Raw genomic sequence first — 26,844 nt, forward strand, 5'->3', positions numbered from 1 at the left:
CAAATGCCCCCAAAAAGACCAAGGTATAAAAATAACGTGTTAACAAGCCCAGTTCCTTTCCTGTCTTTGCCTCAAAAAAAGGCCGGCCTACAGAGCTCTGCAGTGCAGCCTGCCATCTTTAATATGGAGCTGTACAGGTCCCATGCCAATTGAATCAAGATGGAGAAAACTGCACGCTGGGACCTGTAGTCTCTGAGAGCAGCTGCCATCTGTTCTATCCCATGGATATTAGGGGTGGTCCTCAGGCTCCTGGCAAGATGCCAAAGCAGCCAGTTTGAGTGCCCTGGTGTACCAGAGAAAGGTGGGCACGCAGAGGGGAAAGGGGTTAATGATGGAAACAGCTGACTGGCATTGACAGCTTTCCTCATCGGGGCCCAGAATGGGAAACAAACCTAAACTTTGTCACCTACTGCTGATCCAGGAGGCCATCTTGATGTCTGGGCTTTATCTCCCCTCAGTGCTTCAAAATAAAAGAGGCTGCGCCGGAAAGCAAGGCTGTCTGGAAGGAATAAAGGCCAGCAGAGCCCATATGCTGACATCAGAGCTGGGTTATTTCTCACCATGAAATCCAGTTCAAACACATCTTGGCAGCGATTCAGCCCCTTGGAAAGAGCACAGGGCTGCTGGGGCGGGGCCTGTGTGTCAATAAATCAGCCATCTGTGGTAGGCAAAAACACCCCATACTCTGTGCTGCCTGCTCCAAGAGTTACGAGAAGCCACTTGGCTGTCCCCAAGTCAGGAGGCTGGGAAGCAAAGCGTTCCCTGCGAGAGGAATGTGAGGGCTGAATGGCGGAGGACAGCCGGGGGAAGTTTGGGAGCATGCTTGGCCACCGGGCAACTTACTTCACCCAGTTTTCAGTGTGATTGTGGGAAAGGCGGATCCACTCTTCTTTCATGCCTCATAAGCTTCATCGCTGTCAGACTAACATAACAGGTAATTAACTACTAAACAGCCATTTTCTCCTCCTCTCCTGAGGGAAATTGCTCACCATCCAGCTAGAAAATGTTGCTGTAGTGGTTTCCAAAACAGAAAAAAAAATAATCAGCAGTTTCTGGCAAGCAGCATGGGAGCTGCAGCCAAACAGCGGCATTTATGCCAGCACTTGTAACCTGCTCTCCAACCCCAGCACAAATGTGACCAACGGCTGAGAGGCAGCCCAGGGAACTAGAGACCAGTAAAATTACACCAGTGCTTATCTAGACCCCTTGCTTTTTGTACTCCAGAAGGCCAGGACTGGGGCAAAAACGCACAGGCAGCAAGCAACAACTTCAGTAGTCTAGTGCAGGGGTGGCCAACCTGTGGCTCCAGAGTCACATGTGGCTCTTCAGAAGTTAATATGCAGCTCCTTGTATAGGCACTGACTTCGGGGCTGGAGCTACAGGCATCAATTTTCCAATGTGCCAGGGGGGCTCATTGCTCAACCCCTGGCTCTGCCACAGGCCCTGTCCCAAGCCTGCTATGCCCTCGCTCCTCCCCCCCAGAGCCTCCTGCACACCACGAAACAGCTGATCGGGAGGGAAGGGGAGGTGCTGATCAGCAGGGCTGCTGGTGGGGTGGGAGGGAGCTGATGAGGGGCTGCTGACGTATTACTGTGGCTCTTTGGCAATGTACATTGGTAAATTCTGGCTCCTTCTCAAGCTTAGGTTGGCCATCCCTGCTCTAGTGGTTAGCATGGGAGATCCCAGATCTATTCCTAGCTGTGCCACTGTGCGACCTTTCCCACCTGTGAAACCCAGAGCCATTCGTCAGTATTCATAAGCCACTTTGATGTAATCTGATGAAAAACAGAGAAAGGCAAAGTGTTGGTATAGTGATGGATCAGCTTGGCTTCTGGGGGCCATTCCACAGAAGGGATCTGGACTTGGAAATGCCCAGTTTTAAAGGAGAAATGTTATCTGTATGGGCAGTGTTCATCTGGTGTTGACTGTTACTTTTCAGGGCCGGGTTTCCACCATGCAAAATAATGGTGCTATAACAACAACAAGGCAAACAGGAAACAAAAGTTCCAATGATCATCCATTTTTTGTGTGTCAATGTCCTTTTGCCAGATCAAGCTTCAACTTTAAAGCACCATTTTCAGAATAATCCCCTCTAGCTCTGTTAACTGCAGGGCCTGGAAGCAGGAGAAATGGCACCAGATACTTCTTATCCCAAACAACCCCTACATAGAATGTTACTTTTCCCTGGGATCTTGAAAATCCCCCATCCTTGATACTGTCTTCAGGAGGCTCGAGGGAAGCTCTAGTCTGAAAAGCAAAGCTAAGAATGGCCTCCTGGGGTTCCGTTGTCATCTCAGTGGCTTCAGGGAGAAAACATGCTGGAATTTACCAGTCAGAAGGTGTGTTTCTCTGACCACAAGTGCTGCTAAGTCCGCCTGGCCTCAGAGAAGTGTTGGAATTATTCTGGCTCATACCTAAGCACCAGTAATCAAGATTCTGTCAGCCAGACTGTCTCCTCAGCCACACCAAGGTCTTCCACAGGGTTGCCCAGGTGTAACTGAAGGCAGAATTTGACCCAGCAGCTGGAACTCAATGAACCGTTCTGTTCATGGTGCCTGGGCCAGACATGGCACTGCAGGGCTTCTTTGGCTCAGAAAGTCAGCAGCCCTGGCGCTGAATACACACAGAGAGCAGGTCTGTCAGTGAGGGTGGTGCCACTTTGAGTCACTTTCCATGACATCTTGGGCAAGATACGTCACCTCTCCTTGCCTCAGTTTCCCACCTTTGTAAAGTATTGGATTGAAGGAGGTAGGTGAGTGCAAACCGTTACACCTGAGACATTGGTTTCTCTCACAACACATTGGGGGATACTGGAACTTTGCATTTTCAGAGATGTTCTCTGCTCTGATTGCTGTTTCATCTGTCACTATCTTCTCTAATTTCTCACTTCCCCAGAAAGTCTATTGATTGCGATGAGCAAAGAGCTTCCCTGATGGGCGGGAGGGGAGGCCAAACTTCAATGCCAAGTTTACTAGTCCAGAAACAAAGTATCCGGTATTCTTGCCAGAGATCTGGATTCTCAACGCTGATGCCTCATTTACCACCTCCTTGGGATTGAGACCCCAGATAACTGTCCAAAGCCACCGCATTAGCCCTATGGCTAAGAGGAGGGGAAGTGCTTCGGTGCAGTGCTGGGGCAGGCTAGGAAGCAGCTAATCAGTGATATTCCACTCAGTTTGACAGGACTGGCAGAGGAAAAGGAAGATTACAAAACAACAACAAAAGCTGCCAGCCAAACTTTCATTTGAAAGCCTGTTCGGTCTAGACTGCAATGAGTGAGGAAGGAACAGCTCAGAACCACAGCTGCTAATGGTTATGGATTTGGCAATCATAATGTCTTTGTTAAAAAAGTTAACTGCCTTACCACTGAGGTTACAAACCACAGCCTTGATGCATTGTTGCAGTCAACATTCTCCCTGCTGTTTTTGAGAGCTTACATCTGCTGCTGGTGGATCATCCGCTGGCAAGCGGCACAGGCTCCTTTCATGGGGCTGCACAAGGAACTTTGCTAGGCTGCCTTCATTTCCCCTTCTTCCCACAACTACGCCCCTCAGGTGTCGCTTTTTTCTCTGTCTGCTTGTGCAGTATTCCGCTATTCCGGAGCACAATCAGATCCACGAGCAAGAGGGAGGATAGGCATGGGGCACTGCTGGATTCTCTCCAGGATGGCCTTTTCAAGTCAAGCACCACTACTTTCCTGGGGTGTTCTCTGCATCAGAGTTCCCAGCCCAGATCTGCACCACAGGCTGTAGCTTGGCCGTGTAAGGTGCAGGGGGAAGTAATTATGATTTAATAGGAATGGGGCTTCAAAAGATAGATGAACATTTAAACTAGTTGAACGGCATTTGATTTTAAAATGCTGAACAGACCCACACTGCTCTGTTCTCAGAAGGCTTGGAGGATTCAAGGGTGCCAGACAACCTGGACTGTGAGCCATCCTCCTCTGCTTCCCCAACGCCCAGGCTCACCACTGACAAGTGATTGAGTGCCACTGAAACCTTCAGCAACTCTATTCCCTACCTGGAAAAACATCTGACCATGGTGAGCCAAGCAAGCTACATTTGGTTGGGTTCAACACATTTATTGGATGATTGATGACCAACAGGAGAAACTGGGTGGAATTGGAAAAACATTCACTGGTATAAAGGCTGAAAGGCACATTTCACACGTTTTCTTGTTCCATGCCATCCTCTCTTATGGTCAAACAAAAGGCAGGAGCAGGAAGAAAACAGAGGACTGGAATGGTGGGGGAAAGAGTGCTTCTTTCTGCCTTAGCAACTCATGGTAGCATTGTGGGAGTGCTTCTATCAGCAGAATAAAGTCCTTTTATAAATGATTACTGAGGAATTAATTATTCAAATACCAAGAACCGCGTTAGCAAAGAGTTAAGGAAAAAAGTGATACAGCAGAGTCCAGCTAATGCCATAAACAATCCCACAAAGACCCTTGGCTAGAAATTAACAACTAATGTATCCACCCAACTCCCTGCGCTGGTAAACTTCATCACTCACTATCACTCTACCCCTAGCTGGCTTTGACCCCTAGCATTGCTCTGTAATGAAAGCAAATTGTTGGATGCATGCTCTTTGTTTTAGATATTGTTGATTAAATTATATCAGAGTGCCACCAATTCTCACAGTGGGATGTATTGGTGGAATCCAGATATTTTTTATAAACGGATTTGGAAAGATTGACCTGTTTGAGGGTATGAAATGTATTAATTACATGGTGATGAAGGCTTATGTAAATATGTTCAGTCCTTGCACATTTGTATTTGAACTATATTAACTGTGTTGAGTAACAGCTAAAATATTCTTCTCTCTCACACACACACGATCATTTTTCACTTGAGGGTAATTCCCTAGCCTTTTAAATCCATGTCACTGAGCAGAGTCTACTTTTTGGGCCCCGTTTTTAGCAGGACCTTGTAGCAGGCCAGCAGTGTTTGCCTGAAACAATCCAACTTCTCAGCTGCTGCTCCTGCTGTGGAATGCTAAGAGGGTTCTAATCACAGAAGTGTAGGACTGGAAGGGACCTGGAGAGGTTATCTAATCCAGTCCCCTGAACTCAAGGCAGGACTATGTTATAATTAGACCATTCCTGACAGGTGTTTATCTAACCTGTTCTTAAAAACCTCCAATGATGGAGATTCCACAACCTCCCTAAGCAATTTGTCCCAGTGCTTAACCACCCTGACAGTTACAAAGTTTTTCCTAATGTGCAACTTAAACCTCCTTCATGGCAGCTTCTTGTCCTATCCTCAGAGGTTAAGGAGAACAATTTTTCTCTCTTCTCCTTGTAACAACCTTTTACGTACTTGAAAACTGTTATCGTTTCCCCCTTCAGTCTTCTCTTCTCCAGACTAAACAAACCCAATTTTTTCAGTCTTCCCTCATAGGTCATGTTTTCTAGACCTTTAATCATTTTTGTTGCTCTTCTCTGGACTTTCTCCAATTTGTCCACATCGTTCCTGAAATGTGGCATGCAGAACTGGACACAATACTCCAGTGGAGGCAGTATCAGCGCGGAGTAGAGCGAAATAATTACTTCTCGTGTCTTGCTTACAACACTCCTGTTAATATATCCCAGAATGATGTCTGCTTTTTTTCCCCAATAGTGTTACACTGTTCACTCATATTTAGCTTGCGACCCACTATAACTCCCAGATCCCTTTCCACAGTACTCATTCCTAGGCATTCATTTCCCATTTTGTATGTGTGCAGCTGATTGTTCCTTCCTAAGTGGAGTACTTTGCATTTGTCCTTAATGAATTTCATCCTATTTACTTTACTTTTCCAGGTCATTTTGAATTTTAATCCTATCCTCCAAAGCACTTGCAAACCCTCCCAGCTTGGTATCATCCGCAAACTTTAAACGTTTAATGATTTACTAGAGCAGATGGTTCATTACCACACCCTGGAATAAGGGAGCGGGGACTTGTTCTCTAGAAATTGAAGATCTAGGGTAAGGGCTGAGCAGTCTGGAGGGAGGGACTCAAGAAGCACCGAAGTCTAGGAAGGTTTGAATTGAATTTTGTTACCTTATCTTTACTGTCAGTATTAGTAAAATCAAATACCAAGAAGGAGGTGAGTTTCAACTCTCCGTAGAGTGCGGACTATGTTTGAGAGCAATGTTAAGTCCCGAACCACTGACTAGCTTGCTAAAATAGTAGCAAAGGCTAAATCTACAATCACCATTAATTAAGTCATATGCTTCAGCTTTAGCCTCAGTTCTTCCCCGGGGTCTCTGAAACCAGAGAAGAGGGCATGCTAGCCGCTATCAAATGCTGTAAAACCAACATTCAGTTCCTTTTGGCATGCTAATGTGTTCCTAAATTAATCATCAACTGGCAATTTCTCCTGCATCTTAACAGATTTGAACAGTAAATTTTTAATATCTGCTGGCTTATGCTGGGAAGCTAGAGTATCAGAACAAGCTCTTCTGAAAACTAGAGAGCTTTGGATAAGGAAAAATTCTAAAGGCCCTGGAGGACTAAAATCCAAATTAACTGTATCCCTAATTTGCTCTGCTTTGTCACAGATAAGCAAGACCCTGGAGGAGGACTCTCTTGCCTGGAAAAGTATACTGAGACATCTCAAATAGGAGGGTTGGTATAAACATGCTCTTTGCACCATCTGTAGGTCTCTGCAAGCCAGAATTAGACCTAATACAACCTGATCTGGAATTAGATTACATGTGATCAATGCAGGTTCAGACACTGCTAATTTTGTGGGCCCCTGAGTTAGAAGGGCATGGATGCTGGCTACAATTGTTAACTGTGGCATAGATACACTACTTTCTGCATCAGGCTAGTCAAGTTCCAAACAAATCTCAAATCCTCACAGAGACCTTTTTAATAGTAGACATGTACAACTCAGCAGACTCTCATCAGGAAGTAGATGTTAACTGCCACAGTGAGAAACAATGTCATTAATCCCTCTTCAAAACACAGATCACCCGAGATCTGAGATGGAATTCCTACCCCCACAGAAAGTACACACACACCAACAGATAGGTGTTCTCATATGTGGGTTGCCACTGCCTCTCACACATAACCGTCTTGTTTGAACCCTGTGTCAAGAAACTTTTACAGTCAGAAACTGAAACATGAGAGGGTCTTTGCAGATCCCCCACGATAACTCCTCTGAAATGTTGCCAACTCTTACAATTTTATCATGAGGCTCACAATATTGGGTGTTCTTAAAGTCCCAGCCCTTGGGGTCAGATAACTGAATGAGAATCTCAGTTTTCTTAAAAAGAAAAAAAAAATGGGGGGGGGGGGGGGGGGAGAATAACATTCATGGTTACAGACAAAAGCTTGAAACATGACCGGAGCGTACCCTAAAGGATCAAAACTCAGAGGACAAATAAAAACTCCAAATTTACTGTTTGTTTTTTTTTAAATCAGAAGATTTCAGAACACTTGGAATTGGCAATACTGCATCAGTGTGACTTTTCTTTTGGACTTTTAGAATTAAATACTTAGGACTTGCACCACTCATTTTACATTCACATGTTCCGGTGATGGTTTGTACAGTAAATTATTTACATCTTTACATATCTATAGTGTTTCACTATTTTATGTTCTATAATTCAGTTACCGTGTTCCTGAGATGTGTTTTTCTCTCTTTGATTTCTTGTTCAGGGGCTGATTACTAGCATATATTGGGACTGATCTACATTACTGCTTAAATCAACCTAACTTACATCGCTCAAGGGTGTGAAAAAGATACCTCCCGAGCAACACAAGTGACAGTGACCTAAGCACTGTCCACACCGGTGCTATGTCAGTGGATATAGCCGATACAACTTCCACCTCTGGCGGAGGTGGAGTAATTATGCCGACAAGAGAACACTCTACCAACAGCATAGCACGTCTTCACCAGATGTGCTACAGCAGCATAGCTGCATCGGTGCAGCCGTGAGGATGTAGCGCTCTAGTGCAGACTTGCCCTTAGTCTCTCATTCTAAGAATGTTATCTTCTGGATCCTAAGTACAGCAAGACTTATTTATTGTATTCCTGCATGGGATAGTAATTGTTTCTTGTATTCCTGGCACCCTAGTATTTTTGGAGCACCAGGTTCTAACTCAGTGGAGTGGGAATAGTGAAGCCTACTGAAAAGGCACACTTGCCCTTCAGGCACAAAAACTTAGCAAAGCCCCCTTACACAGATTTAAAGTGGCAGGTGATTTTTCACTCACATGTGAAATGTAAATTCCTAATTTCTTTCCAGCATTATTATCTGATATTTAATACCAAGGTTTGATCTACCTGTAGTTACAGATATACCCACCCACTTTCAAAACTATTTAGAAATACCTAAATAGCTGATGTGAAAATGCTTTTTGGTAATTAAAATAAAAGCTGGTTTAGATCTCAGATCATCAACAGAATATGAATAGACCTCAGTGCATTAATTGTAAATCATCTGGTTCTTTATTTCCCTACCAAGGCCTGCCTGTAGCATTCTGTGTTTCCCCAGTTACAACTGATGAGCTCACTAACACCTAATACAGGAAAAGGAAGGCAGCTCTCTGCTCTGCTTGAGGTGTTGGTGAGGTCAGCCTGGAGCAGGGAAAAACAGCCCCTTAACTCAGCTCTTGGGAGGTCACCATTAGCACAGCTAAGCGCAACAAAGGGACCATTTGGAGTTGAATTTCCATTTTTTGAGGCTCCCATTAATGAAAGCAAGTGAACCCACAACACACTACAAGAAGATGGGAGATCTGTCAGCACAGGCCAGACATTTAGAGTTAAGCCTGCCACATCTTGGGCTCTCTGAGCAGTAGAGCAGACGGGTAACCAGGCTGAGTGATGGGAGGAGTTATAGCTTCACTCTACTGTTGCCAGTGCAATTCAAACCATTCATGTCAGGTGGATGTTGTATCTGATGATAACCCTTTGTATACCTAGCCAAGGATCACAAGGAATGACATCAGCCTCACACCACTTCTGCCAGGGAAGCAGTATTCCATCTTACAGATGGAGAAACAGGCACAGAGAGGTTAAGTGACTTGCCCATGTTCACACAGCAAATCAGTAGCACAGCTGGGCTTAGAGCCCATGTCACCTGATTGCAGGTCTGTGGTGATTTTAGCCTTAAGACCGTCTTTCTTCCCCCCCCCCCCCCAGCACGCCATTAACACAGGACCCAATACTGCAACTCTTCCTCATAGTTAGTCCTTAATCATGCAAACTGCTGCACTGAAATCAATATGACCAGTCATGCAAAAACTACACCTTAGTAAGGGCTGAAGGATTAGGCCCACAGCAGTGATCTGAACATACAAGTTCACAGTATACATACAATAAGTCCTCAAATTAACAACTAATAAAGTATACACCAATTAGACTGTGAGGTCTCTGAGGTAGGGACCATCTCTACCTGTCTGTTTGCTCAGAACAACGGGGCCTCATTCTGACTTAGCCCTCTGAGCAAATCTGTAATCTAAATATTAAAGGATGAGGTGGAGTGAAAAACCGCAGCAGGGTGTCATGGAAATTAAGAGCTGGGTTTTAGTAATCTTCATGAATAACCTGACAGAGGAAGCAAACTGTGAGGAAAGAGAATCACCTTTGCCTACAAAAGATTGGACAAGTAAAATCAAACTTGTTGATCTCGAAAAAAACGTCGCCTCCGTCACCAGGCAATGTGCATATTGGGCAATTATTTAATTTTCAAACCATCATCCACTGATGTGGTTACATGGCATCTGTGTAATTACTCCTTTTCCTGGAAATGTGAAAGAAGTATCAAATGGGAGCTGAGGGGGGTGAGGGGCAGATAATCAAAGGAGAATGTTTGCAAAGAAGTCAAGCATGTCTTGCTCTCATGGAGGGATCGCTGCTGCCAGGTTTGCACTCTTTATCTTACTGTATTGTCAGGTTTTAAAATATTTTCTCCTATGATTCAAATACAAGTGTGCAGAAAACTAGATGCTCCACCCCGCTTACCCTGAAGCCAACAGGGATTTGTCTGCACTAGGAAAGGAACTCATTGCAACAGCCGGCTTCTCTATCAGGTGCTGCTAAAACTGTGTTGAAAATAGATGAGAGTAGACAGGACCAAATCACATGCAGCAGTGCTGAATGTGGGTTGGTCCTGTCTACATACTAGGGATGTAAAATGTTAACTTGCCTTAACCGTTAACCCCTGGGCCGGCCCGTCAACCCCAGTAACCCCACACTAGCTGGCCCGCCAATCCCAGTGGCCCCGCGCCGCCCGGAGCAATCCTGGCCGCACCAGCCAGAGCGGCCCCAGCCTCAGCGGCCGGCCCTTTAATCAGTTAACCGTTTAAACAAAATATTTTGTAATCATTTAAACAGTTAACATTTTAAACAATATTTACATCCCTTCTACATACACTCAGAGTTAAACTGTTTTCACTCTGATTCAGCTACACTCATTATTGACAAGAGGCAACAACTAAATGTAGACATCGTCATTGCTGATATAAGTGGGAGCACCCTCAGGTCTTCATATTAAATTCAAGCCAATACATATGGGGAAAAATACCAAACCCACAAATAGTGACTCATGGGTAGCATTAATTCTTAAAGAAACAGCAAATTCGAGACTATATTAGAGACATTTACAATACAGTACAGTAACAGCAAAAAGCCAGTATGATTTTGGGCTGGACATGTAAAAGCAACATAGCACTGAAAGGAGAGGAAAGGAAATTATACAGCTCTGGCAAGACTGCTCCTGGAATAACGTGTTCAATTCTGGTGCCTCAACTAAACAGAAAGATGACAGCAAACTGGAAGGAAATTGTGAGACAGCAACAGAGCTGACGAAGAGTCTGGAGGGCTTGATCTATGAGGAGAGATTAAAGGCTAATTACATACAGCTTGTGTTAACAAAAACTAAGGAAGCACCATGACAACTGTCTACATGTACCTACAGGGACTAACCACGAAGAAAGAAGAGGAATTTTCCAGGGCGTTTCCATGGGGTGGAACTAGGAGTGATGGGATTCAATTAAAAAAAGAAAAAATATAGGCTGGAGATCGTATCTCCTCTTAGTGCACCTGATTAGACTGGGGAAAGTTTCCCGAGGGCAGCTGGGAAAGGAAAAAGGCCCTCATTTGAAACTAGACTGCACAGGGCATTGGCTAATATAGCGTATGGAACAATCATGCTCTGGCCCCAGGGGATGGAAGTGATGATCTAATTGGTCAACTCCCTTCTTCACTTCCTAGGATTCTGTCACTCTAGGCACCTGCATGGCCATGACATTTAAGTGGCCTTTCTGATACTTCAGTCCCAAGGCACCCTCTGCTGTTCAAGTTCTAACACTCCTGTCCCAATTCTAAAAGGCAAACAGATGACAGGGAAAAGAAAAATCCCATCCAGTTCAGCATGTCGCCGTTATCTCCAGTCCCCAACCACCACTCTTCCTGCTTCTGCTTGGTATAAACTCACAGGGCTTGGGAGGGGGCGGGGGGGAAGAGGGAGGAGCAGAGCTCTCCCTCATGTGAAATGATGTCACACTGGTCAGCTACTTCTTCGCAGCCCAAAGGAAACTCACTGCTACGGTACATTCTGCTTTAACCAGAGCACTCTTCTCTGGCACAGCCACTTTATCAGCTTCTTTCTCAAAGAATCCACTTAACCTGTGGATAGGGACTGGCAGGGACTGCTGCTTAACTGGGATAGCATTCACATACATTCTGTTTAATAGGGACCAGTCAAGGAAATAAATGCTGTTTAATCAGATGTCACACCGGTGTGAATTTTAAGCTCCTAGCTCTTAATACAGCTGGTGCCAACCAAAGCTGAAATGCAGTGAGTACAGCTTTAATCCAGGACAGTAGTGCTTCTCCTACAGCGGTCTGCAGAGTGCCATCAGGTGTGCAGGTGAGCCACGTCTGTCACAATAGCCTTGTTGGCACCAGGAAAGCCAAGAACACCTTTCAGCATTGGTTCCCCTGAACCAGTGCTGACTGGATTAAACAGAGACAATAAGAATAATGTAGACTTGACAAAACTACTTCCAAAGCCATACCAGAGGCTGGCTTCCATCATGCTCCCAGCAGCAGCAAACACTGTTTTGTCTAGTCTGTACCAGCACTTAGACCACTCTCCACACTGGTCCAGGGGGAACTCTGGCTGAAATGTGTTCTCTTCCCAGCGTACACAAGAGTAGTGGTTCTTCTCATCTTAATTTAAAATCCTTTCTTCAGTATTCTCCTTACTTTCCCATGGATCAATGTACAGATACAAGTCAGGGTAATCTGAAGATCAGTACGTAGACAGTTAAAAAGTCAGCTCGGATAGGCTGGTTTTCCTTACTCACCTGCTCCTTGAATTGTTCTTGTGATAGACAATCAGTCAAGTCCACGCAACCCAGGAGGCACCCAGAAGGATAATCTCTGGGAAATTCCACATCTGCATCAAGAGAAAGAAAAGGATTGAACACACTCTCTCTCTCTCTGTGATTGTCCCATTTCTCAGTAAGCTCTTAACTGGAAACACACACTCATTTGCACGTCTCTCCCACTCAAACTTCTTGAGGCATAAGAAAATTTAAATCATAGAATCATAGAACATCAGGGTTGGAAGGGACCTCAGGACCTCTAGTCCAACCCCCTGCTCAAAGCAGGACCAATCCCCAACTAAATCAGTGTTTATTTAGTGTTTATTTTCTGTAATTTCTTTCATATTTTGGGACACATGGTGCATTGCTTAGGAAACATGGTCTTGGAAACTGGCTTAAGCCGGACAGATGATGGTAAAGACAAAGACTGTGCATGGCTCTGCACATCTCCATCCTGCCTTGCTACACCTCTGCTGTAATGTACTGGGGCTCCCAATACACTCAGTCCATGCACCTCCATCCTGATAACCACCACTCCCATTATTCCAATCCTGAGCCAGCCCTTTAGCAGAAACTGCCAATGAGCACAATACAGCATTTTAGATCATGCGTTGCTTTGGAGATGGAGGCAACTGTCAACTGCCAGCTGAGCCAAAGTGACCTTAATAAAAATAGACTAACTCTTGTAAAGCACCTTCCATTTGTAGATCTCAAAGCAGTTTACAAAGGTCAGTAACATTATCCTCATTTTACAGATGGGGAAACTGAGGCACAACGCAGGTAAGTGACTTACCCAAGGCTACCCAGCAGGCCAGAGCCAAGAATAGAACCCAGGTCTCCTGAATCCCAGTCCAGTGCTCCAGCCACTAGGCCATGCTGCTTTAAAAGCAAACACGCACAAAAAGCCAAGATGGTGTGAGATTTGGGGCTCTCATTCCTGGCGAGGGATGTTAGCATCATGCTTTTGTGCATCTCTCCCCTGTTGTGGCTTTTCGGGGAGCAGTATGGCCGATATTCAGTTCCTTGCTCTGATGAGGCAGAAGGAAATCCCTAGGCATCACATTTGGGCTGACTAATATCCAGAGGTGCTGCACCAAGAGGCAACATCTTCCTGGCTATGCAGCCTGGACCAGGTTGATGCCTCAGGCTCACCTAGCCTCACAAGAGCGAGAGATCTGCATGCTAACCTGCAGCTTTTTATTCCTGGCCTCCAGGAGGCCAGAACGTATGACAGCATTTGAACTTCAGCGCACCAGCTTCTTCGTACATTCAGAAGCAATGACCTATTGCCTGAACCAAGAACTAAGAGGCATTGCTGCCAGGAGGTATTGTCAAAGTAAGATGCAATTCACTAATGCTCACAGCTTGTGACTAGTCAAGAGGACAGGGTTGATCTGCTTCATGACACCCTTCTGGCTGAAGAAATGCAGAAAGGAAGAAGGGAACTGAAAGGAGAAAGGAATGTTAATGAGAGAAGCAGCGATAACTGCCCAAGAGCGCCTGCTTTCTGCCTCTGCTCATGACATTGCTCAAGGTACCAAAAATCAGAGACTCAATAGTGAAGTTCACCTTCCCGGAGCAGCATTCTGTAGGTGGCCTCTAGCTCAGAGATTTCTTGAGGGGATGGTCTTTTAGCAGTCGCTGCTATCCACAGCCGTCCTCTGTGGGATGTGTACCAGGTCCTGCCCTCCACCCTAGAGAGAACAGAAGAGAATGCAGAACTGACATACCAGCTGAGATCCCACATGGCCCAGTCGTCAACGGAATGTTTCACTCTGTGATTCCTGTTGCCAACCTTTGCCCTGGTTGTTTTCCTCTTCAGTGAAGAGGGCTGTTAGTGAGAAGACTTCTGGAGTCAGTGACTCTCATCAAACGACTTATTTACGTGGTTTAGTCACTCTGCTCTGACTTTGCAGTACCCAGAAATCAAGTCCCTGTATTCCTAGGGGCTAGGCTAGGCAGTGGTCAATATGCAATCTCATGGGCAACATGGCCCACAGACTTAGACAAAGCCGTCAGCGTCTGCCCTTTTCTTTAGGTGCAGCTCCCAGAGACTATGGGGACAGCACGAAAGGCTCCAACTCTATCCGAGTGGCTGGCTTACAGCATTCCCAGGCTGCTTAGATCCAGGAGCACGGTAAGGTGGGATCTGAAGTCTCTACAGCCTGAGGAACTGATCAGTCTGCTTTTCAGAATTAAATGTAATCTCCTCAGAAACTTCAGAAAAAAAAAATCTACAGAAATTCAGAGATTTCCCAAGACACCCCAATTACACTGGAACAGGGAAACAGCAGCTGATTTGTCTAGAAAACTGCCTTGTAAAGCGGAAGCTTGTCTAGTAACACCTCCTGGCCCTCCCTCGGGAACCCAGCTCCTAGGCATGGAGCACCGCAATGCTGCAGGTTATCTACCAAGGAATTTGTACAAAAATAGCAAAATATTGGAGTATTTTCAGGCTTTCATTAATTATCATCATAAAGAAGCTGGCTCTTTCCAGCCTGCTCAGCTCCAAACCCAACAGCCTGCTCGGATGAAGAAGTGCAGCTCCCTGTTCGTACATTTCCCCCAGGGAAGCGGGCTGCGTGTGAGATTAGAGAGCTAGATGGAAAGTGCCAGTGGGACTGTACTGGGCAATATCTTAGGACCACTGAGTCCTCAGCATGTATCAGAACATCAGTGCAATGTAACTGATTTCTGTCCTTCCGGTATGAGATTTGGGAATTGTTCTCATTGCGGGCACTATGTTCGGGGGGGGGGGGGGGGGATTGGGATTACAAAGCTGTTGGCATAACTGCATTTTGTTCAGGACATATCTCAGATCCATGACTTTTTTTTTTTTTTTTTTTTTACCTTTTGATTCCTTTTACCAGCAAGGAAGCCCAAGGCTGGTGCATGCTGAGACACCAGCCATCATCTGAGATCTCCTGTAATTCTCGATCCTGAATCCGTAACCTGTTCCTTTCGGAGGCAGACTCATGCCCAGTTTCTGCAGAATGGGCAGTTTTTCTGTGCAGGAGCAATCCAGTCTGGTCTACCCACTTCAGCATGTTCAAAACAAACACATAAACAGAAGATTTAACTCTTGGTCCAAATCACTTTAAGTTTTTCCTTTACTTAAGAATAACAGTGCAGAAGGCACCATGGCCTAGCCCTCCTGCTGGATTAGATCTGTCCATTCCTTGGCCACTGGATCAGAACCCTGCTCTTATTCTCTGGATACTGCTGGGTAAGCCAGACTTGAACCCAAAGGGGAGGGAAGGGGGAGAGAATCTAACCTGGGATGGTGCCAGTGAAGCTAAGGGCAAGATGTGGGCCAGGTGGCCACCTTTGTCATGCCCCCCATAGAGACCACAAGCCAAGCATACGAAGGAGTGCAGAGCACTCATCAAATGGAGCACCGCATGCCAAAGCCTGGAGTCTCAGCATGACACTCCCTGGTAGCAGTCAAAGCAAGAGAAACTGTAATCTGCTCTATGTAACCCTCACATTGGCTGCCCTTGAACTAAATGGCAGATTTAAAGAGTAGAACTATCAACCGCTGGTGTCCCAAAGCACAGACGGCACATTCATAGTGTGTTCACAACTGAGCAACACCCTGCTGGCAGCACTGGGAAGAGTTTAAGGGAGGCCAAAGGGATTGTTCAGACAATCTGCTGATGTAGCATCCTCCCCCTCATTGTGGGCTGCCATATGGGATATTGGCATTCAGAGCCAGCCTTCTGGTGCAGCCACAGACCCCTTCTGGGTGCACAAGCAGTACTCATGGCCACTTATCACATGTCTTTTCCTCTTGAGAGGGCAGGAGAAAAACCAACCAACTATAGACCAAGAGCTCCCACAACTCTCAAAAAATACCTGGATGTACAAAAAAGGTTAAGTGGAGGCAAGAGAGGCACAAAGCCTGGTATGAAGACAGGGTTGGGTTTAACTTGCATTATCTGGCATGGCCTGTCACAGACTAAGAACAAGTGTATATTAATGCTTGTAAGTGTCTGAGCACAAATGGTGCACAGAAACCAAGGACAGACTAGAAGGGACACTTGCAAGTGGAGAGCGTGACTGAGAGGGCACAACTGAAATCTGGCAGGTGGATTCTTATAAATGAAATGTTAAAAGGGAACCTCCTTTAGACTGAATGTCCAGAAACCTTCCCAAGAGCGAGATACATCGGGTTGAGGAAGGGGCAGGAAATCCACTGCTCAGGGTTAAATATGCCACTGGCAAAAATCCTGCCCAGGCCGAGAGTTTGGGATGGACTAGCCCACCTAGCTGGCCATGTCCATCTCTAGCTCAGATGATCCTAATCCCACAGAGGAGGCTGGGGGACAGGGAAGAGATGCCATAACTTCCCATACTTGGCCCATGTCTCTTGGCAGTCACTGCTCAGGAAGGAATCAGAAATGGGCACTGACCAAGGGGGCAGGCTGGAGAAGGTGGGGATTCACCAGAACCCCAGAGCTCTCTTCAAACTTCCCCTCGGGGCTCCTCAACGGCTTGCTTAATGTGCCACAGTTAATGGCATCTAACGTTTCATCCAACCTGCAAGGAGACACAAGCTGTGTTAACGCCTCCCGGACTCCCCATCCCAGAAGCACTTCCTGCCATCTCTCCCAGCCAGGCTGCTCCCCTGCTGCCTCCCTCACTCTGATACTTGGGCTCCTGCAGACACTCAAGGCATGTCTGCTGTAGATATATAGCTGCTCTGCCCTGCGTTCTCCTAGGGAGCTACCGGCCTGGAACGCTGACCAACGTGCCAGCTTAGGACAGTTCTGCCTGTAAGTCAGACAGAGTGCAATTCAGCAGGAACAGTCAGTACTGAGAGCATGGCCCTGCACAGCATAGGGTAGCCCTGTAAAATTGGCATCCAGATCACCCCTGGTCAGTAATAATCCAAGGACACTGGTCACAGAGCAAGACTCTATCTAAAGTGGTTATCTGGCACCCCGTAGTATCTGAGCCTCACAGTCTTCAACAGCCCTGTGAGATGGGAATGATGGTACATCTCAATTTTACAGTTGGGAAACTGAGGCATGGACATGCTAAGTGACTTGCCTGGGGTCACACAAGGAGTCTGTGACGGAGCAGAGACTTAAACAGTCCCAGGCTTGTGTCCAAGCCACTAGACCTGCCTTCTGAGAGCCACAGTGGCCTGGCCAAACCGTAATGTGGGCAAATCCATTTGGGATGTGGTGTTCTTCACTCTCTCTCTTAAAAGCTGGGGGGCAGTACTGTACACATAGAATGGCTGCCATGTTCCATCCCAGAGGATGCTGAATTTCATTTGTGGGGGAAGTGATCCTGTTACAGGGAGTCTGGAAGATGCCCAGGGATGCAAAGCTCTACAGAACATTATATTATTGCTTCCTTTTTGCCTCTTCTTTATTACTAGGCATATTTGCACACAAACAGATTTTTGCTCCTTAGGAGCATCATCTGCTCCTGAAGCACAAACCCCTAAACTCTCTGTTTGTGCTGTCATGACTACGACAGATGTCTGCAACACCACAGACAGAGGGATGAGATTGCAAAGGGGGAAATAAGCAGCAGGAGCAAATTGGTTGCTAAGAGCTTAGGATCCTGTTTGCCCCAAACAATGAGATACAGAGAGGGAATGTTCTGTGCAGGGAGAAGCACAGAACATTCTAACCGAGTGGCAGGGCTGCCTCTCAAGAGAATGGGCTCTGCAGTTTGTAGTCTGTTGCTGTTGATGGTAGCTCAGCTGCCTTGCTAACAATCACAGTCAGTGTTGCTCCTCTCTCTGCTCTCTGGAGCATACTCTGCTCCCTGCCAGCTCGGTGCCTGGTGCCACCTACTCACTTGCTGTGATATTCAGCCATGCTGTCCTGCTCCTCCAAGATCTGCCTGCCAGCAAAGTCAATGGTGATTTTTCTGGCAAGTCGAGAAGCGTGGCGCAGCTCTCGCAGCTCCTCCTCTCTCTTCTGCAGCGCCTCGCGCTCTTGTTTGGACAGCCACTGGTTGGAGTCTGTAGCAAAGTAATCCGACTCGTCATCGATGACTTGGGTACGGCGCACACTGGTGAGAGACAGCCAGAGAGAGAAAGCGGAGTGGTACCAGGTACGACAACAAACAGCCCCAGACATACCTGGGAACATCACGTCAGTCACACAGCCACCCCACCCTGTGCTCCCATGACTCCCTTGTGGTCTCTGGAGAACATGGCTTGTCAGTAACACTAAGCCAGAGGCATGAAATTTTGCCCTTCTGGGGGTCATGCTGGCAACCTGTCAGGAACTTGAGGGAATAAAATGGAAAGAGATCACAACTACTCCCATCTTAAATACAGAGGAGAACCTGGGGAGACTACACACAACAGCAAGCTCTGGACGCAGCTCTCATGGACTGAGACAGGGCATCACGTGCTAGAACCTGTATCCTCTGCAGGCTCTATAATGAACAGGTCTGGCAGGGGCTGCATTCAGCCCACGGTGTGCACACTGTTGTAGTGGCATGGACGTAGGAGAGTGTGATTTGTTCCCTACAGAGACTGCCCCAGTGTCCTTTACAGATCCCCAAGATCTGCCCCCACTCATGCCCTTCCTAGGTTAAGGCCCTTTTCCCTTGTAAGCCCCATTCTTCTGGCTGAAGGGGACTGAACAGTTTTCTCTTCCCCAGGGCAGAGAGCACTGAGACCAAAGCACCACCAAACCTCGCAGGCCCAGCAGGGGATGAGGGATCAGACAGGGAATTAAGCCCAAGGCTCCTGCAGAGCCCTGCCAACAGATCACCGGGCTGGCCCCTGGCCTCAACACAGTGCTTGAAAAATTCACTCAGTATGAAACTTCTTCCACCTCGCGATTGTGAACACATCTCGAAGGGCAAAGATAGTGAGGAGTCTATCTACTGTACAACGCAGCCTGTCAACCCAAAACTACCTGCAAATTTCACACAGGCCCCTGGGCTATGGGAGATTCTGCGGCTGGGCTCTTTCAATCTCTCCCACTGAAGCTGTTCCACTTTTTCAATAAAAGAAGCCGGGAGTGGCTGTGGGGCTGAAGCCAGCATCAATCCCCCCCACTCCCCTCTGCCAAAAAAAAAAAAAAAAAGCCGGGAGCAGCGTGGGGCTGAAGCCAGGGCCCCACCCCCCACTCTGAAGCCAGGAGTAGCCGTGGGGCTGAAGCCCAGCACCCCACTCCCCCCAAAGCCAGGAGCAAGTGCGGGGCTGACGCCGGGTACTCCAGCGGCCCCTCCCGCCCCCTCCGCTGAAGCTGGGAGCAGTGCGGGACTGAAGCCCCCAGCCCTGGTGCTCCCCGTGGGCAGAAGCCCTGAGCCCATGGGCAAAGTTGGGGAGGCACAAGGGTGTTGCCCCCCTCCTCCCCCCAACTGCAGTGACTTACCCAGAGTGGGGCAGTCCGGGGGCAGCTCCACACCCACACAACCCAGACAGACTGGGTGGCCTGCTGAGGGGAGTCACGGGGTGGAGGTGGCGCTCTTTCCCTAGACCCCGCTATGCGGAGCTGACCCGAGCCCTGCCAACCGTTGCCCTCCCCAAATAGAAGTCAAACTACGTCTATGCCCAAAGGTACCGCCCCCCTTGGCCCAGAGCCCTGAATCCCCCCACCCACCCCTACTGGGCCGTGGAGTTTTTATAGCATGTTGATGTGGGACTCAGAAAGAAAAAGGTTGAGAACCCCTGGTTTAGAGTCCTCATCACAGAGTTCCCACAGCTGCTGAAAGGCGAGTACTGTCAGAACAGACAAACATCAGCTGTAGCTGACAGGGCATTTAAGGTGTGTGGTTATGTAGCAAGATGGTCATCTCAGCAGGGGAATTTTCACACCATTGCCTTGTGCAAAGTTCCCATGGCTTTCTTTTAAAGGTGAACTTGTAAGGGGGGGGGGGGGGAATGGGCTTGAGTCTTTCCATGCCTCCTCCCACCCAACAGCAGCAGCAAAAGTTTGTTCTGCTTGTTTTTATATTAGAAATCCAAGCCTTGTCTGCCCTGGAACACCCTGTGGTGACCGGGAGAACTAATGAAATGAGATCACAAGAGAGTAAAAGCGGCAGCAATTGAGAGGGGAAATTAATTTTACTCTGGCTGTTTAAAACTCTATTGAACTCCAATGGCTTCGGATCATGGGGAAGAAAGAGTGTCTGTTAAAGATTCAACACCGCTGGCCTACAGCTAACTTGTAGGAGCTCACAATATACATCCTCAGAGACCCCCAAGAAAGCAGCACCAGAGAAGACCAGACTTGAAATTCCTGATCATTGCAAGGTAGTAGAAAAAACTATTTAAAAACAACCACCACACACCATTTCAGGCCTTCTTAATACATCAGCAGAAAAAAGAGGAAAATACCATTTTTTTAAAAAAATGTCCTTTGCTGGTCACCTTTAAAGGACATTCTCCACTTAGAGAGACAATCTGTTCAGAGGGGAAAAGGAAGATGGACAAGCAGAAAATGCAGCACTACAAAAAAGATTGTAGCTCAAAACAAGAACCATCAATGGGCCAAAGAGAAATTCCAGTGAGAGCCAGGGAATCTGGGCACATTTCATGTGACTGAGCCAGCCAGCTGATGTACCACTTCCCTACCAATCTCAAGTCCAACAGCCACACAGGCAGGGGCGGCTCTAGCCATTTCGCCGCCCCAAGCACGGTGGCACGCCGCGGGGGGTGCTCTGCCAGTCGCCGGTCCTGCGGCTCCGGTGGACCTCCCGCAGACGTGCCTGCGGATGCTCCACCGAAGCCGCGGGACCAGCGGACCCTCCACAGGCACGCCTGTGGGAGGTCCACCAGAGCCGCCTGCCGCCCTCCCGGCGACCGGCAGAGCGCCCCCCGCGGCATGCCGCCCCAAGCACGCGCTTGGCGTGCTGGGGCCTGGAGCCACCCCTGCACACAGGAACCAAGTTTTCCAGCAGAAATACTGTTCTCAGCAGTATACAATACTGGTGTGACCACCTGCTGGCTGGTCAGTGGCCAATATGAAATGTACTGATGCTTTCAGTGCAATTCCTAGTGGACAAAACTTCTACAATGGGTGCACTTGCTGGAAGTCTCACCTGAGAGGTTAGGACTGGATGAGTCACAGAGACTAGACTCCCCTTCCCCACTACAGGGCCTCCCATCTGGGGCAGAAGGCACCAGCTTGTGATACCACTGCCTGGACTACTCCCATCTTGTGATATTTTCTCCATGATTGTGATCCCACCCATAAATTCAAGTTTAGTAGATTTGCAGCCAAGGCAGTTTTGGAAGGGATGGAATGCTGATACTATTTAGAACAAAAGTGACTCTGGCCTGCAGGATGGTTTGTGCTATTTCAGCAAGCACCATACCTCATTCTGTCAAATTCCAGCAACTTGTCTTTGTGTTTCACAGCCAACTCCAGACCTGTCTTAAGCCGAGCTTCCTGACGAGGCAGCAGGTCCTTGCTGAGGATCTCCATCTGCCCAGAACTCTCAGTACCTGGGATACACAGACACAAATCATGATCTGGTTCTTGGGGATGGGCTATCAGTTTAAACACAGCTCCTGCTGCAGCTGGGCATAGAGATACTCCCAAGAACATGTGACAGTATAGAAAAGGGAAGAGGTCACTTGTCCAAAAGTCCGGCACTTTTGAAATTGTCCTAACCCCCACCTCCTTGCTTCCCCCTCCCTCCATGTCCTCCTCTCATCCTCCTTTCTCCAGCAACAAATGAAGTGCTCAGATACCATGGTGATGGGCATGGGATAAAAATCTAGACAGAAACCATTTACCAGTCACCTTCCTCAGTAATTTAGTTGTTTAGTTTCTATGGTAAGTAATTCTGCCTGTGTTCCCTGACTTACCCTTATTTCCCTCAATTTCAGATTATGTCTCCTAATTCAAGCCCTTCTCTGGAAGCCCTGATTGTTCTTCTATCCTTTCCTACTGAAAAGGGATTTCCAAAACCCTGATCGTGGAATTCTTTGCCACAATATGCTGCTTGTTATTTTATTTTCTGATCCTCCGATTTCTCTTTTCTCCTACTCCCCCCACCTTTCAACATGCAACCCCCCAATCCTCCTCTTCCTCCCCCATCTAGCTGGCACTATTTGATTGCCCTCCTTCCCCCTCTCGGGTGTCTTACACTGACTGTCCTCTGTCCCCATGCTCAGCCACACAGAGGTCTGTCCCTCATTAGCTATTTTGATTGGACCTCCCCACCTGAATCTTGCACTTCCCAGTGGGATTGAAATCCAAAAGGCCTGTCAGAGTGACATGCATTTCCAAAGTGGGTGATGTGAGAGGTGTGTGACATCTATGGGTCCAGCCAGCCTCATGGGCTGAACAAATTCAACCTTAACAGGACAAAAAAGCAGGGAGGAGATGGCAGCAGCAGCCAGCTGGGGGAAGCAAGCACAGTTCCCAAGCCAGCCAGTGGGATTTTCCTCTCCGTTTCCTCTTCAGGAATATATCTCTTCTATTAGGGAGACTCCGAAGCCTGATAAGTCAATGGAAAGATTCCCATTGGCTTCAATAGGCTTTGCATCAGGCCCTTAGCAGATCCAGAAGCTTGGGCTCATTTCTCCCCTATGGCTGGGCTCTGGGAGCAGGTTTCATATTGATGGATATTTTACTCCTGGGCGTGTGGCTCTCTGTAACAGCCAGACACAAATCTGAAGAACTAGCTGTCACGGCCTCACAGATCGTGCCTCACTTCGTCACACCAGCTCAAGCACTGTAAATGCTTAGAGGTTTAGATTCTTTCCTGCTCTCAGGGTGCCAGTGAAAGCCTTGGTTCTGTGACAAGGACAGCCACACCCCAAGTAGGGTCTAGTGGCACTTGATGGGAGCGGGGCAGAGCTGAGCCCTAAAGATCCCAAGTCAGGAGGATACTTCTATTGACACATGTAAAGGAAACTAGGCTAGAGCCCCCCGCTCCCCCCAGATGAAATGGAGTTCAGCTCCTGTCCCCCTTCACCCACACCATCACCAGCGGCACTGTCTGAAATCAAATACGCAGCAATAAAGACAGGGAGATACTGAAAACACCTTCTCAGCAAATTGGGGCGCTGCCACTTAGTGCCAGCTCCTGCTCCTCAGTCACTAGGAAGAGAAGCCGACATTGAGGCCATTAGAAGACTAGATTCTAGGCTCTAACCAGAGGACCTGGAAATCCAGATATTTCAGCAAAATTAATGCAGCCAGCTCCAGAAGCCATAGGATTTCACCAGGGGGCTAAGTGTTGTTAGCTCTGCTTCTCCTCTTGGTCCTATTCCTACATTTACCACCCGAGAAAAGTGTAAGACACAAAATCGTTCCAAAATATTAATATCAGCTGCTTCCACAGAAACCTCCCAAGTCCCACTGCTGTATTCCCAGTCCCCTACAGCAGACACTCTACATGGGACTTTTATTCTAATTTTTAACAACTGCTGCAAGTGCCTCATTTCCACAAATAATTCCAGGCTGTCTAGTGGCCAGCCTTGGTGCACTGTGGCCAGTGCATCATGCACTGCCACTCAAGAAACCCAGGCACTATACCCAGACCTGGTCTCCCCCAGCTAGTGCCTGGGAACCATGTAGAAGAGGAAACACAACATGCTGGGCAAGAAATAGGACTGATGAGCTCCGACGAGATTCTCATCCAACCCTTCAAGGCCAAAGAATGCTGCCACAGGGCTGCGGTGGCTTGGAAACATTTTGGAGAGCTTTGGTCATCTTCTCCAGGGAGTTCAAATTATGTAGAAAGCATCCAGTGGGAGCCCCGGAATCTTTGGGAAATTTCCCACATAGTTTTCTAGAGCTCCTCCCTATAACCAGAAGGAATAGAGCTATCCTGCTAAGAACCGAAAAAGATTTAGGCCCTGTCTACTACATGACACTGGTGAAAACATAGGCATGGGCTCTAGTCTAATGTAATAGAAAAGCAGAGTTGAAATTGTGTATAACTTACTGGATTAACTGCATTACACATGATTGCTACCAACCTGCCATGAGCTTCTTCAGCAACTTCTGGCTCTTGTTCGAGTCACGCTGCAGAATGTCCTGCTCTTCCTTCGTGCACACCTAGAAGACAACAGGAAAATCAAGGCTAAGAGTGATACTTAGCACCTGACAGCCTCAAAGCCATTGACAAGAGTTAAGGGTGAGCTGCAAAGGATAATGAAGAGCAGGTCCACAGGATTGCACCAGGGTCCACAGACGGTGGACCTTTCTGAATCTTTGCTGTATACAGAAAGAAGACCTGGTTCTCTGCTCACTTTCTTATCTTAGACATCTCAGCAACACCAAGACTGGTTTTCCCTGTTTTTTTGCTGGAGGATTTCAGGGATGTGTGGGTCTCTCACAACAAGTGGGTGGCGTTTAACAAAGGCATCCTTTTTCTCAGGTGGTCACTAGGCACTGGAGTTAAACAGACATTTAAAACACTTTAAAGTAGTCTGATTAAAACTTCTCTCTCCTCTCAGCTATTCAGCTTTCACTCTCTCATGAAGTCAATTGTACTGGCTTTACAGTCACTACACTGTCCGAGGAAGACAAAGTTCAAGGATTTTTGTTGGGTTTTTAAACAAAATCCATCATAACGTTGTGGTGGAAAAAAGGTCAGAAGCCAATTTTTTCCCTCTCAGGCTACCTTTAAAATGCCTTCATTTTGGTTGTTTTAAATAACATATTTAACTCCATTTTGTAGAGACCTCTCAGGAGAAAGGAACTCTCTGTTAAAGATCTAACCCTCCCCCACTCACCCCCATTTTCCCTTCAAATAAGCAGACAGAATGCACAATATGCTGTGAGACTCCCGAGAATTCTTTCCTGCAAAACAAAGGTAGGCCCAATTTGACATTTTTCATATTCCTAAGGTAAAAATAAATATAAAAATCCTTTTTAAAAAATGACACGTATGCACAGCCTGCCATAACCACCGTTCAGGTCTTCATCCATCATGAAACAGCAAAAAAGGGTCCAACCCCAATTTTTATTTTACTTTTCTTTATAGAGCTCTTTTAACTAATTAATTCTCACCCACCCTAAGGAATCAGAGCGTATCTATCCATTTTATAAATGGGGAAACTGAGGGCCAGGAAAATGAAAACGCAATTTGTGTCCTGTGGAAGAACACACGTGAGCTTGAATGGCAAAGAAAATCTGATCACATAAAATCCTATTTGGGAGGCACCTTCTGATCTGATCCTGTCTTGCCTCCCAGCCCTTCCTGAATGTAAAGATCATTAAAAGAAAATTCTAAATATAAGAATGAAATGCTAATTTCTGCTCCAGCCTCTTTATACTGGGTTAAAGTGGCAAAGCAGCATAAATACCCTGGTTCCAGCTGGAGAAGACTTTCCCCAGTGCAAGCACTGTGGAGGATCCCTTTGCAAGCCCTGGCAGGCAAAGTGAGTGTGCCAGGAGGCTGCAGTGCTATGGCCCATAGGGAAGCCCCAGGAAGCTGCCATAATTTAGGCAAGCCCCCAGAGCTATGTAAATTACGCCAGCAGCCTCTCCAGCCCTTGCAGTCACCCAAAATCAGAAGGGTTGCAGATGGCTTAAAACTACCTTACTCCCCCCTGCGCTGCAAGTTGGGTACAGCACAGACTCTCATCCTACAGCAGGGGTAGGCAACCTATGGCATGCGTGCCGAAGGCGGCATGCGAGCTGATTTTCAGTGGCACTCACTGCCCGGGTCCTGGCCACCAGCCCAGTGGGCTCTGCATTTTAATTTAATTTTAAATGAAGCTTCTTAAACATTTTTAAAACCTTATTTACTTTAAATACAACAATAGTTTAGTTATATATTATAGACTTATAGAAAGAGACCTTCTAAAAATGTTAAAATGTATCACTGGCACGTGAAACCTTAAATCAGAGTGAATAAATGAAGTCTCGGCACAGCACTTCTGAAAGGTTGCCAAGCCCTGCCCTACAGCCTTAGTGAGGACCCAGGATCTAAAGCAGTGGTTCTCAAACTTTTGTACTGGTGACCCCTTTCACATAGCAAGCCTCTGAGTGTGACCCCCACCACTCTTATAAATTAAAAACACTTAAATATATCTAACACCATTATAAATGCTGGAGGCAAAGTGGGGTTTGGGGTGGAGGCTGACAGCTCGCGACCCCCCATATAATAACTCTGCAGCCCCCTGAGGGGTCCCAACCCCCAGTTTGAGAACCCCTGTTCTTAAGGGACTTTGATCTGAGCAGGCCAATTCGGAAGGGAGAGAACTTTGCTAATTTACAGGAAAGATAAGAAACTAGTGGGGCTAATCCAGCCACATGCCATCTCCAAGACCCAAGCACTATAGACTGCGGTTAAGTATGGCAGATAGAAAAAAAGCAGGGGGTTACATACCAGTGTACTACAAAATAAGCAGGGGCCGGAGCCCTCCTGTTCGCAGACAATACGACCACAGGTCAAACAGTTACTGATGAGTTTGTGCTTCTGGCCCAGGCACTCACAGGAGTGGCGTCCAGGGATCAGGACCGCCAGTTTGTCCTGCCCCTCCTTGGTGTATAGGTTGACGAATTTGGCCTTTTTCTTGGAGGTACTGCTGGCACTGCCACCACTGCCCATCTCCTGTGCCTAATTTA

At 47.1% G+C, this 26,844-nt stretch overlaps 1 protein-coding gene and 1 long non-coding RNA gene across 4 annotated transcripts in view; one reads left to right on the plus strand and one right to left on the minus strand.

Annotated features, from left to right (window-relative positions):
* TRIP4 (thyroid hormone receptor interactor 4) overlaps positions 1 to 26,844 on the minus strand; it is a 47,690-nt gene that overhangs the window by 11,897 nt on the left and 8,949 nt on the right. For all 3 annotated transcript variants that reach the window (XM_039492776.1, XM_039492777.1, XM_039492775.1), the window contains exons 4-11: positions 26,606 to 26,836; positions 24,246 to 24,324; positions 21,626 to 21,755; positions 18,143 to 18,358; positions 16,738 to 16,864; positions 15,176 to 15,363; positions 13,895 to 14,019; positions 12,305 to 12,396 (exon numbers count right to left, since the gene is read on the minus strand). In XM_039492776.1, coding sequence (XP_039348710.1) covers positions 12,305 to 12,396; positions 13,895 to 14,019; positions 15,176 to 15,363; positions 16,738 to 16,864; positions 18,143 to 18,358; positions 21,626 to 21,755; positions 24,246 to 24,324; positions 26,606 to 26,836 — 1,188 coding nt within the window. The remainder of the gene's footprint in view (positions 1 to 12,304; positions 12,397 to 13,894; positions 14,020 to 15,175; positions 15,364 to 16,737; positions 16,865 to 18,142; positions 18,359 to 21,625; positions 21,756 to 24,245; positions 24,325 to 26,605; positions 26,837 to 26,844) is intronic.
* On the plus strand, positions 730 to 7,770 carry LOC120373836. Its single transcript, XR_005585748.1, has 3 exons — positions 730 to 934; positions 6,541 to 6,607; positions 7,646 to 7,770. It is a non-coding gene; the product is annotated as an uncharacterized LOC120373836 (long non-coding RNA).

The sequence above is a fragment of the Mauremys reevesii genome, linkage group 10, assembly GCF_016161935.1.
Source record: "Mauremys reevesii isolate NIE-2019 linkage group 10, ASM1616193v1, whole genome shotgun sequence".
In the NCBI taxonomy this organism is placed as follows: domain Eukaryota; kingdom Metazoa; phylum Chordata; order Testudines; family Geoemydidae; genus Mauremys; species Mauremys reevesii.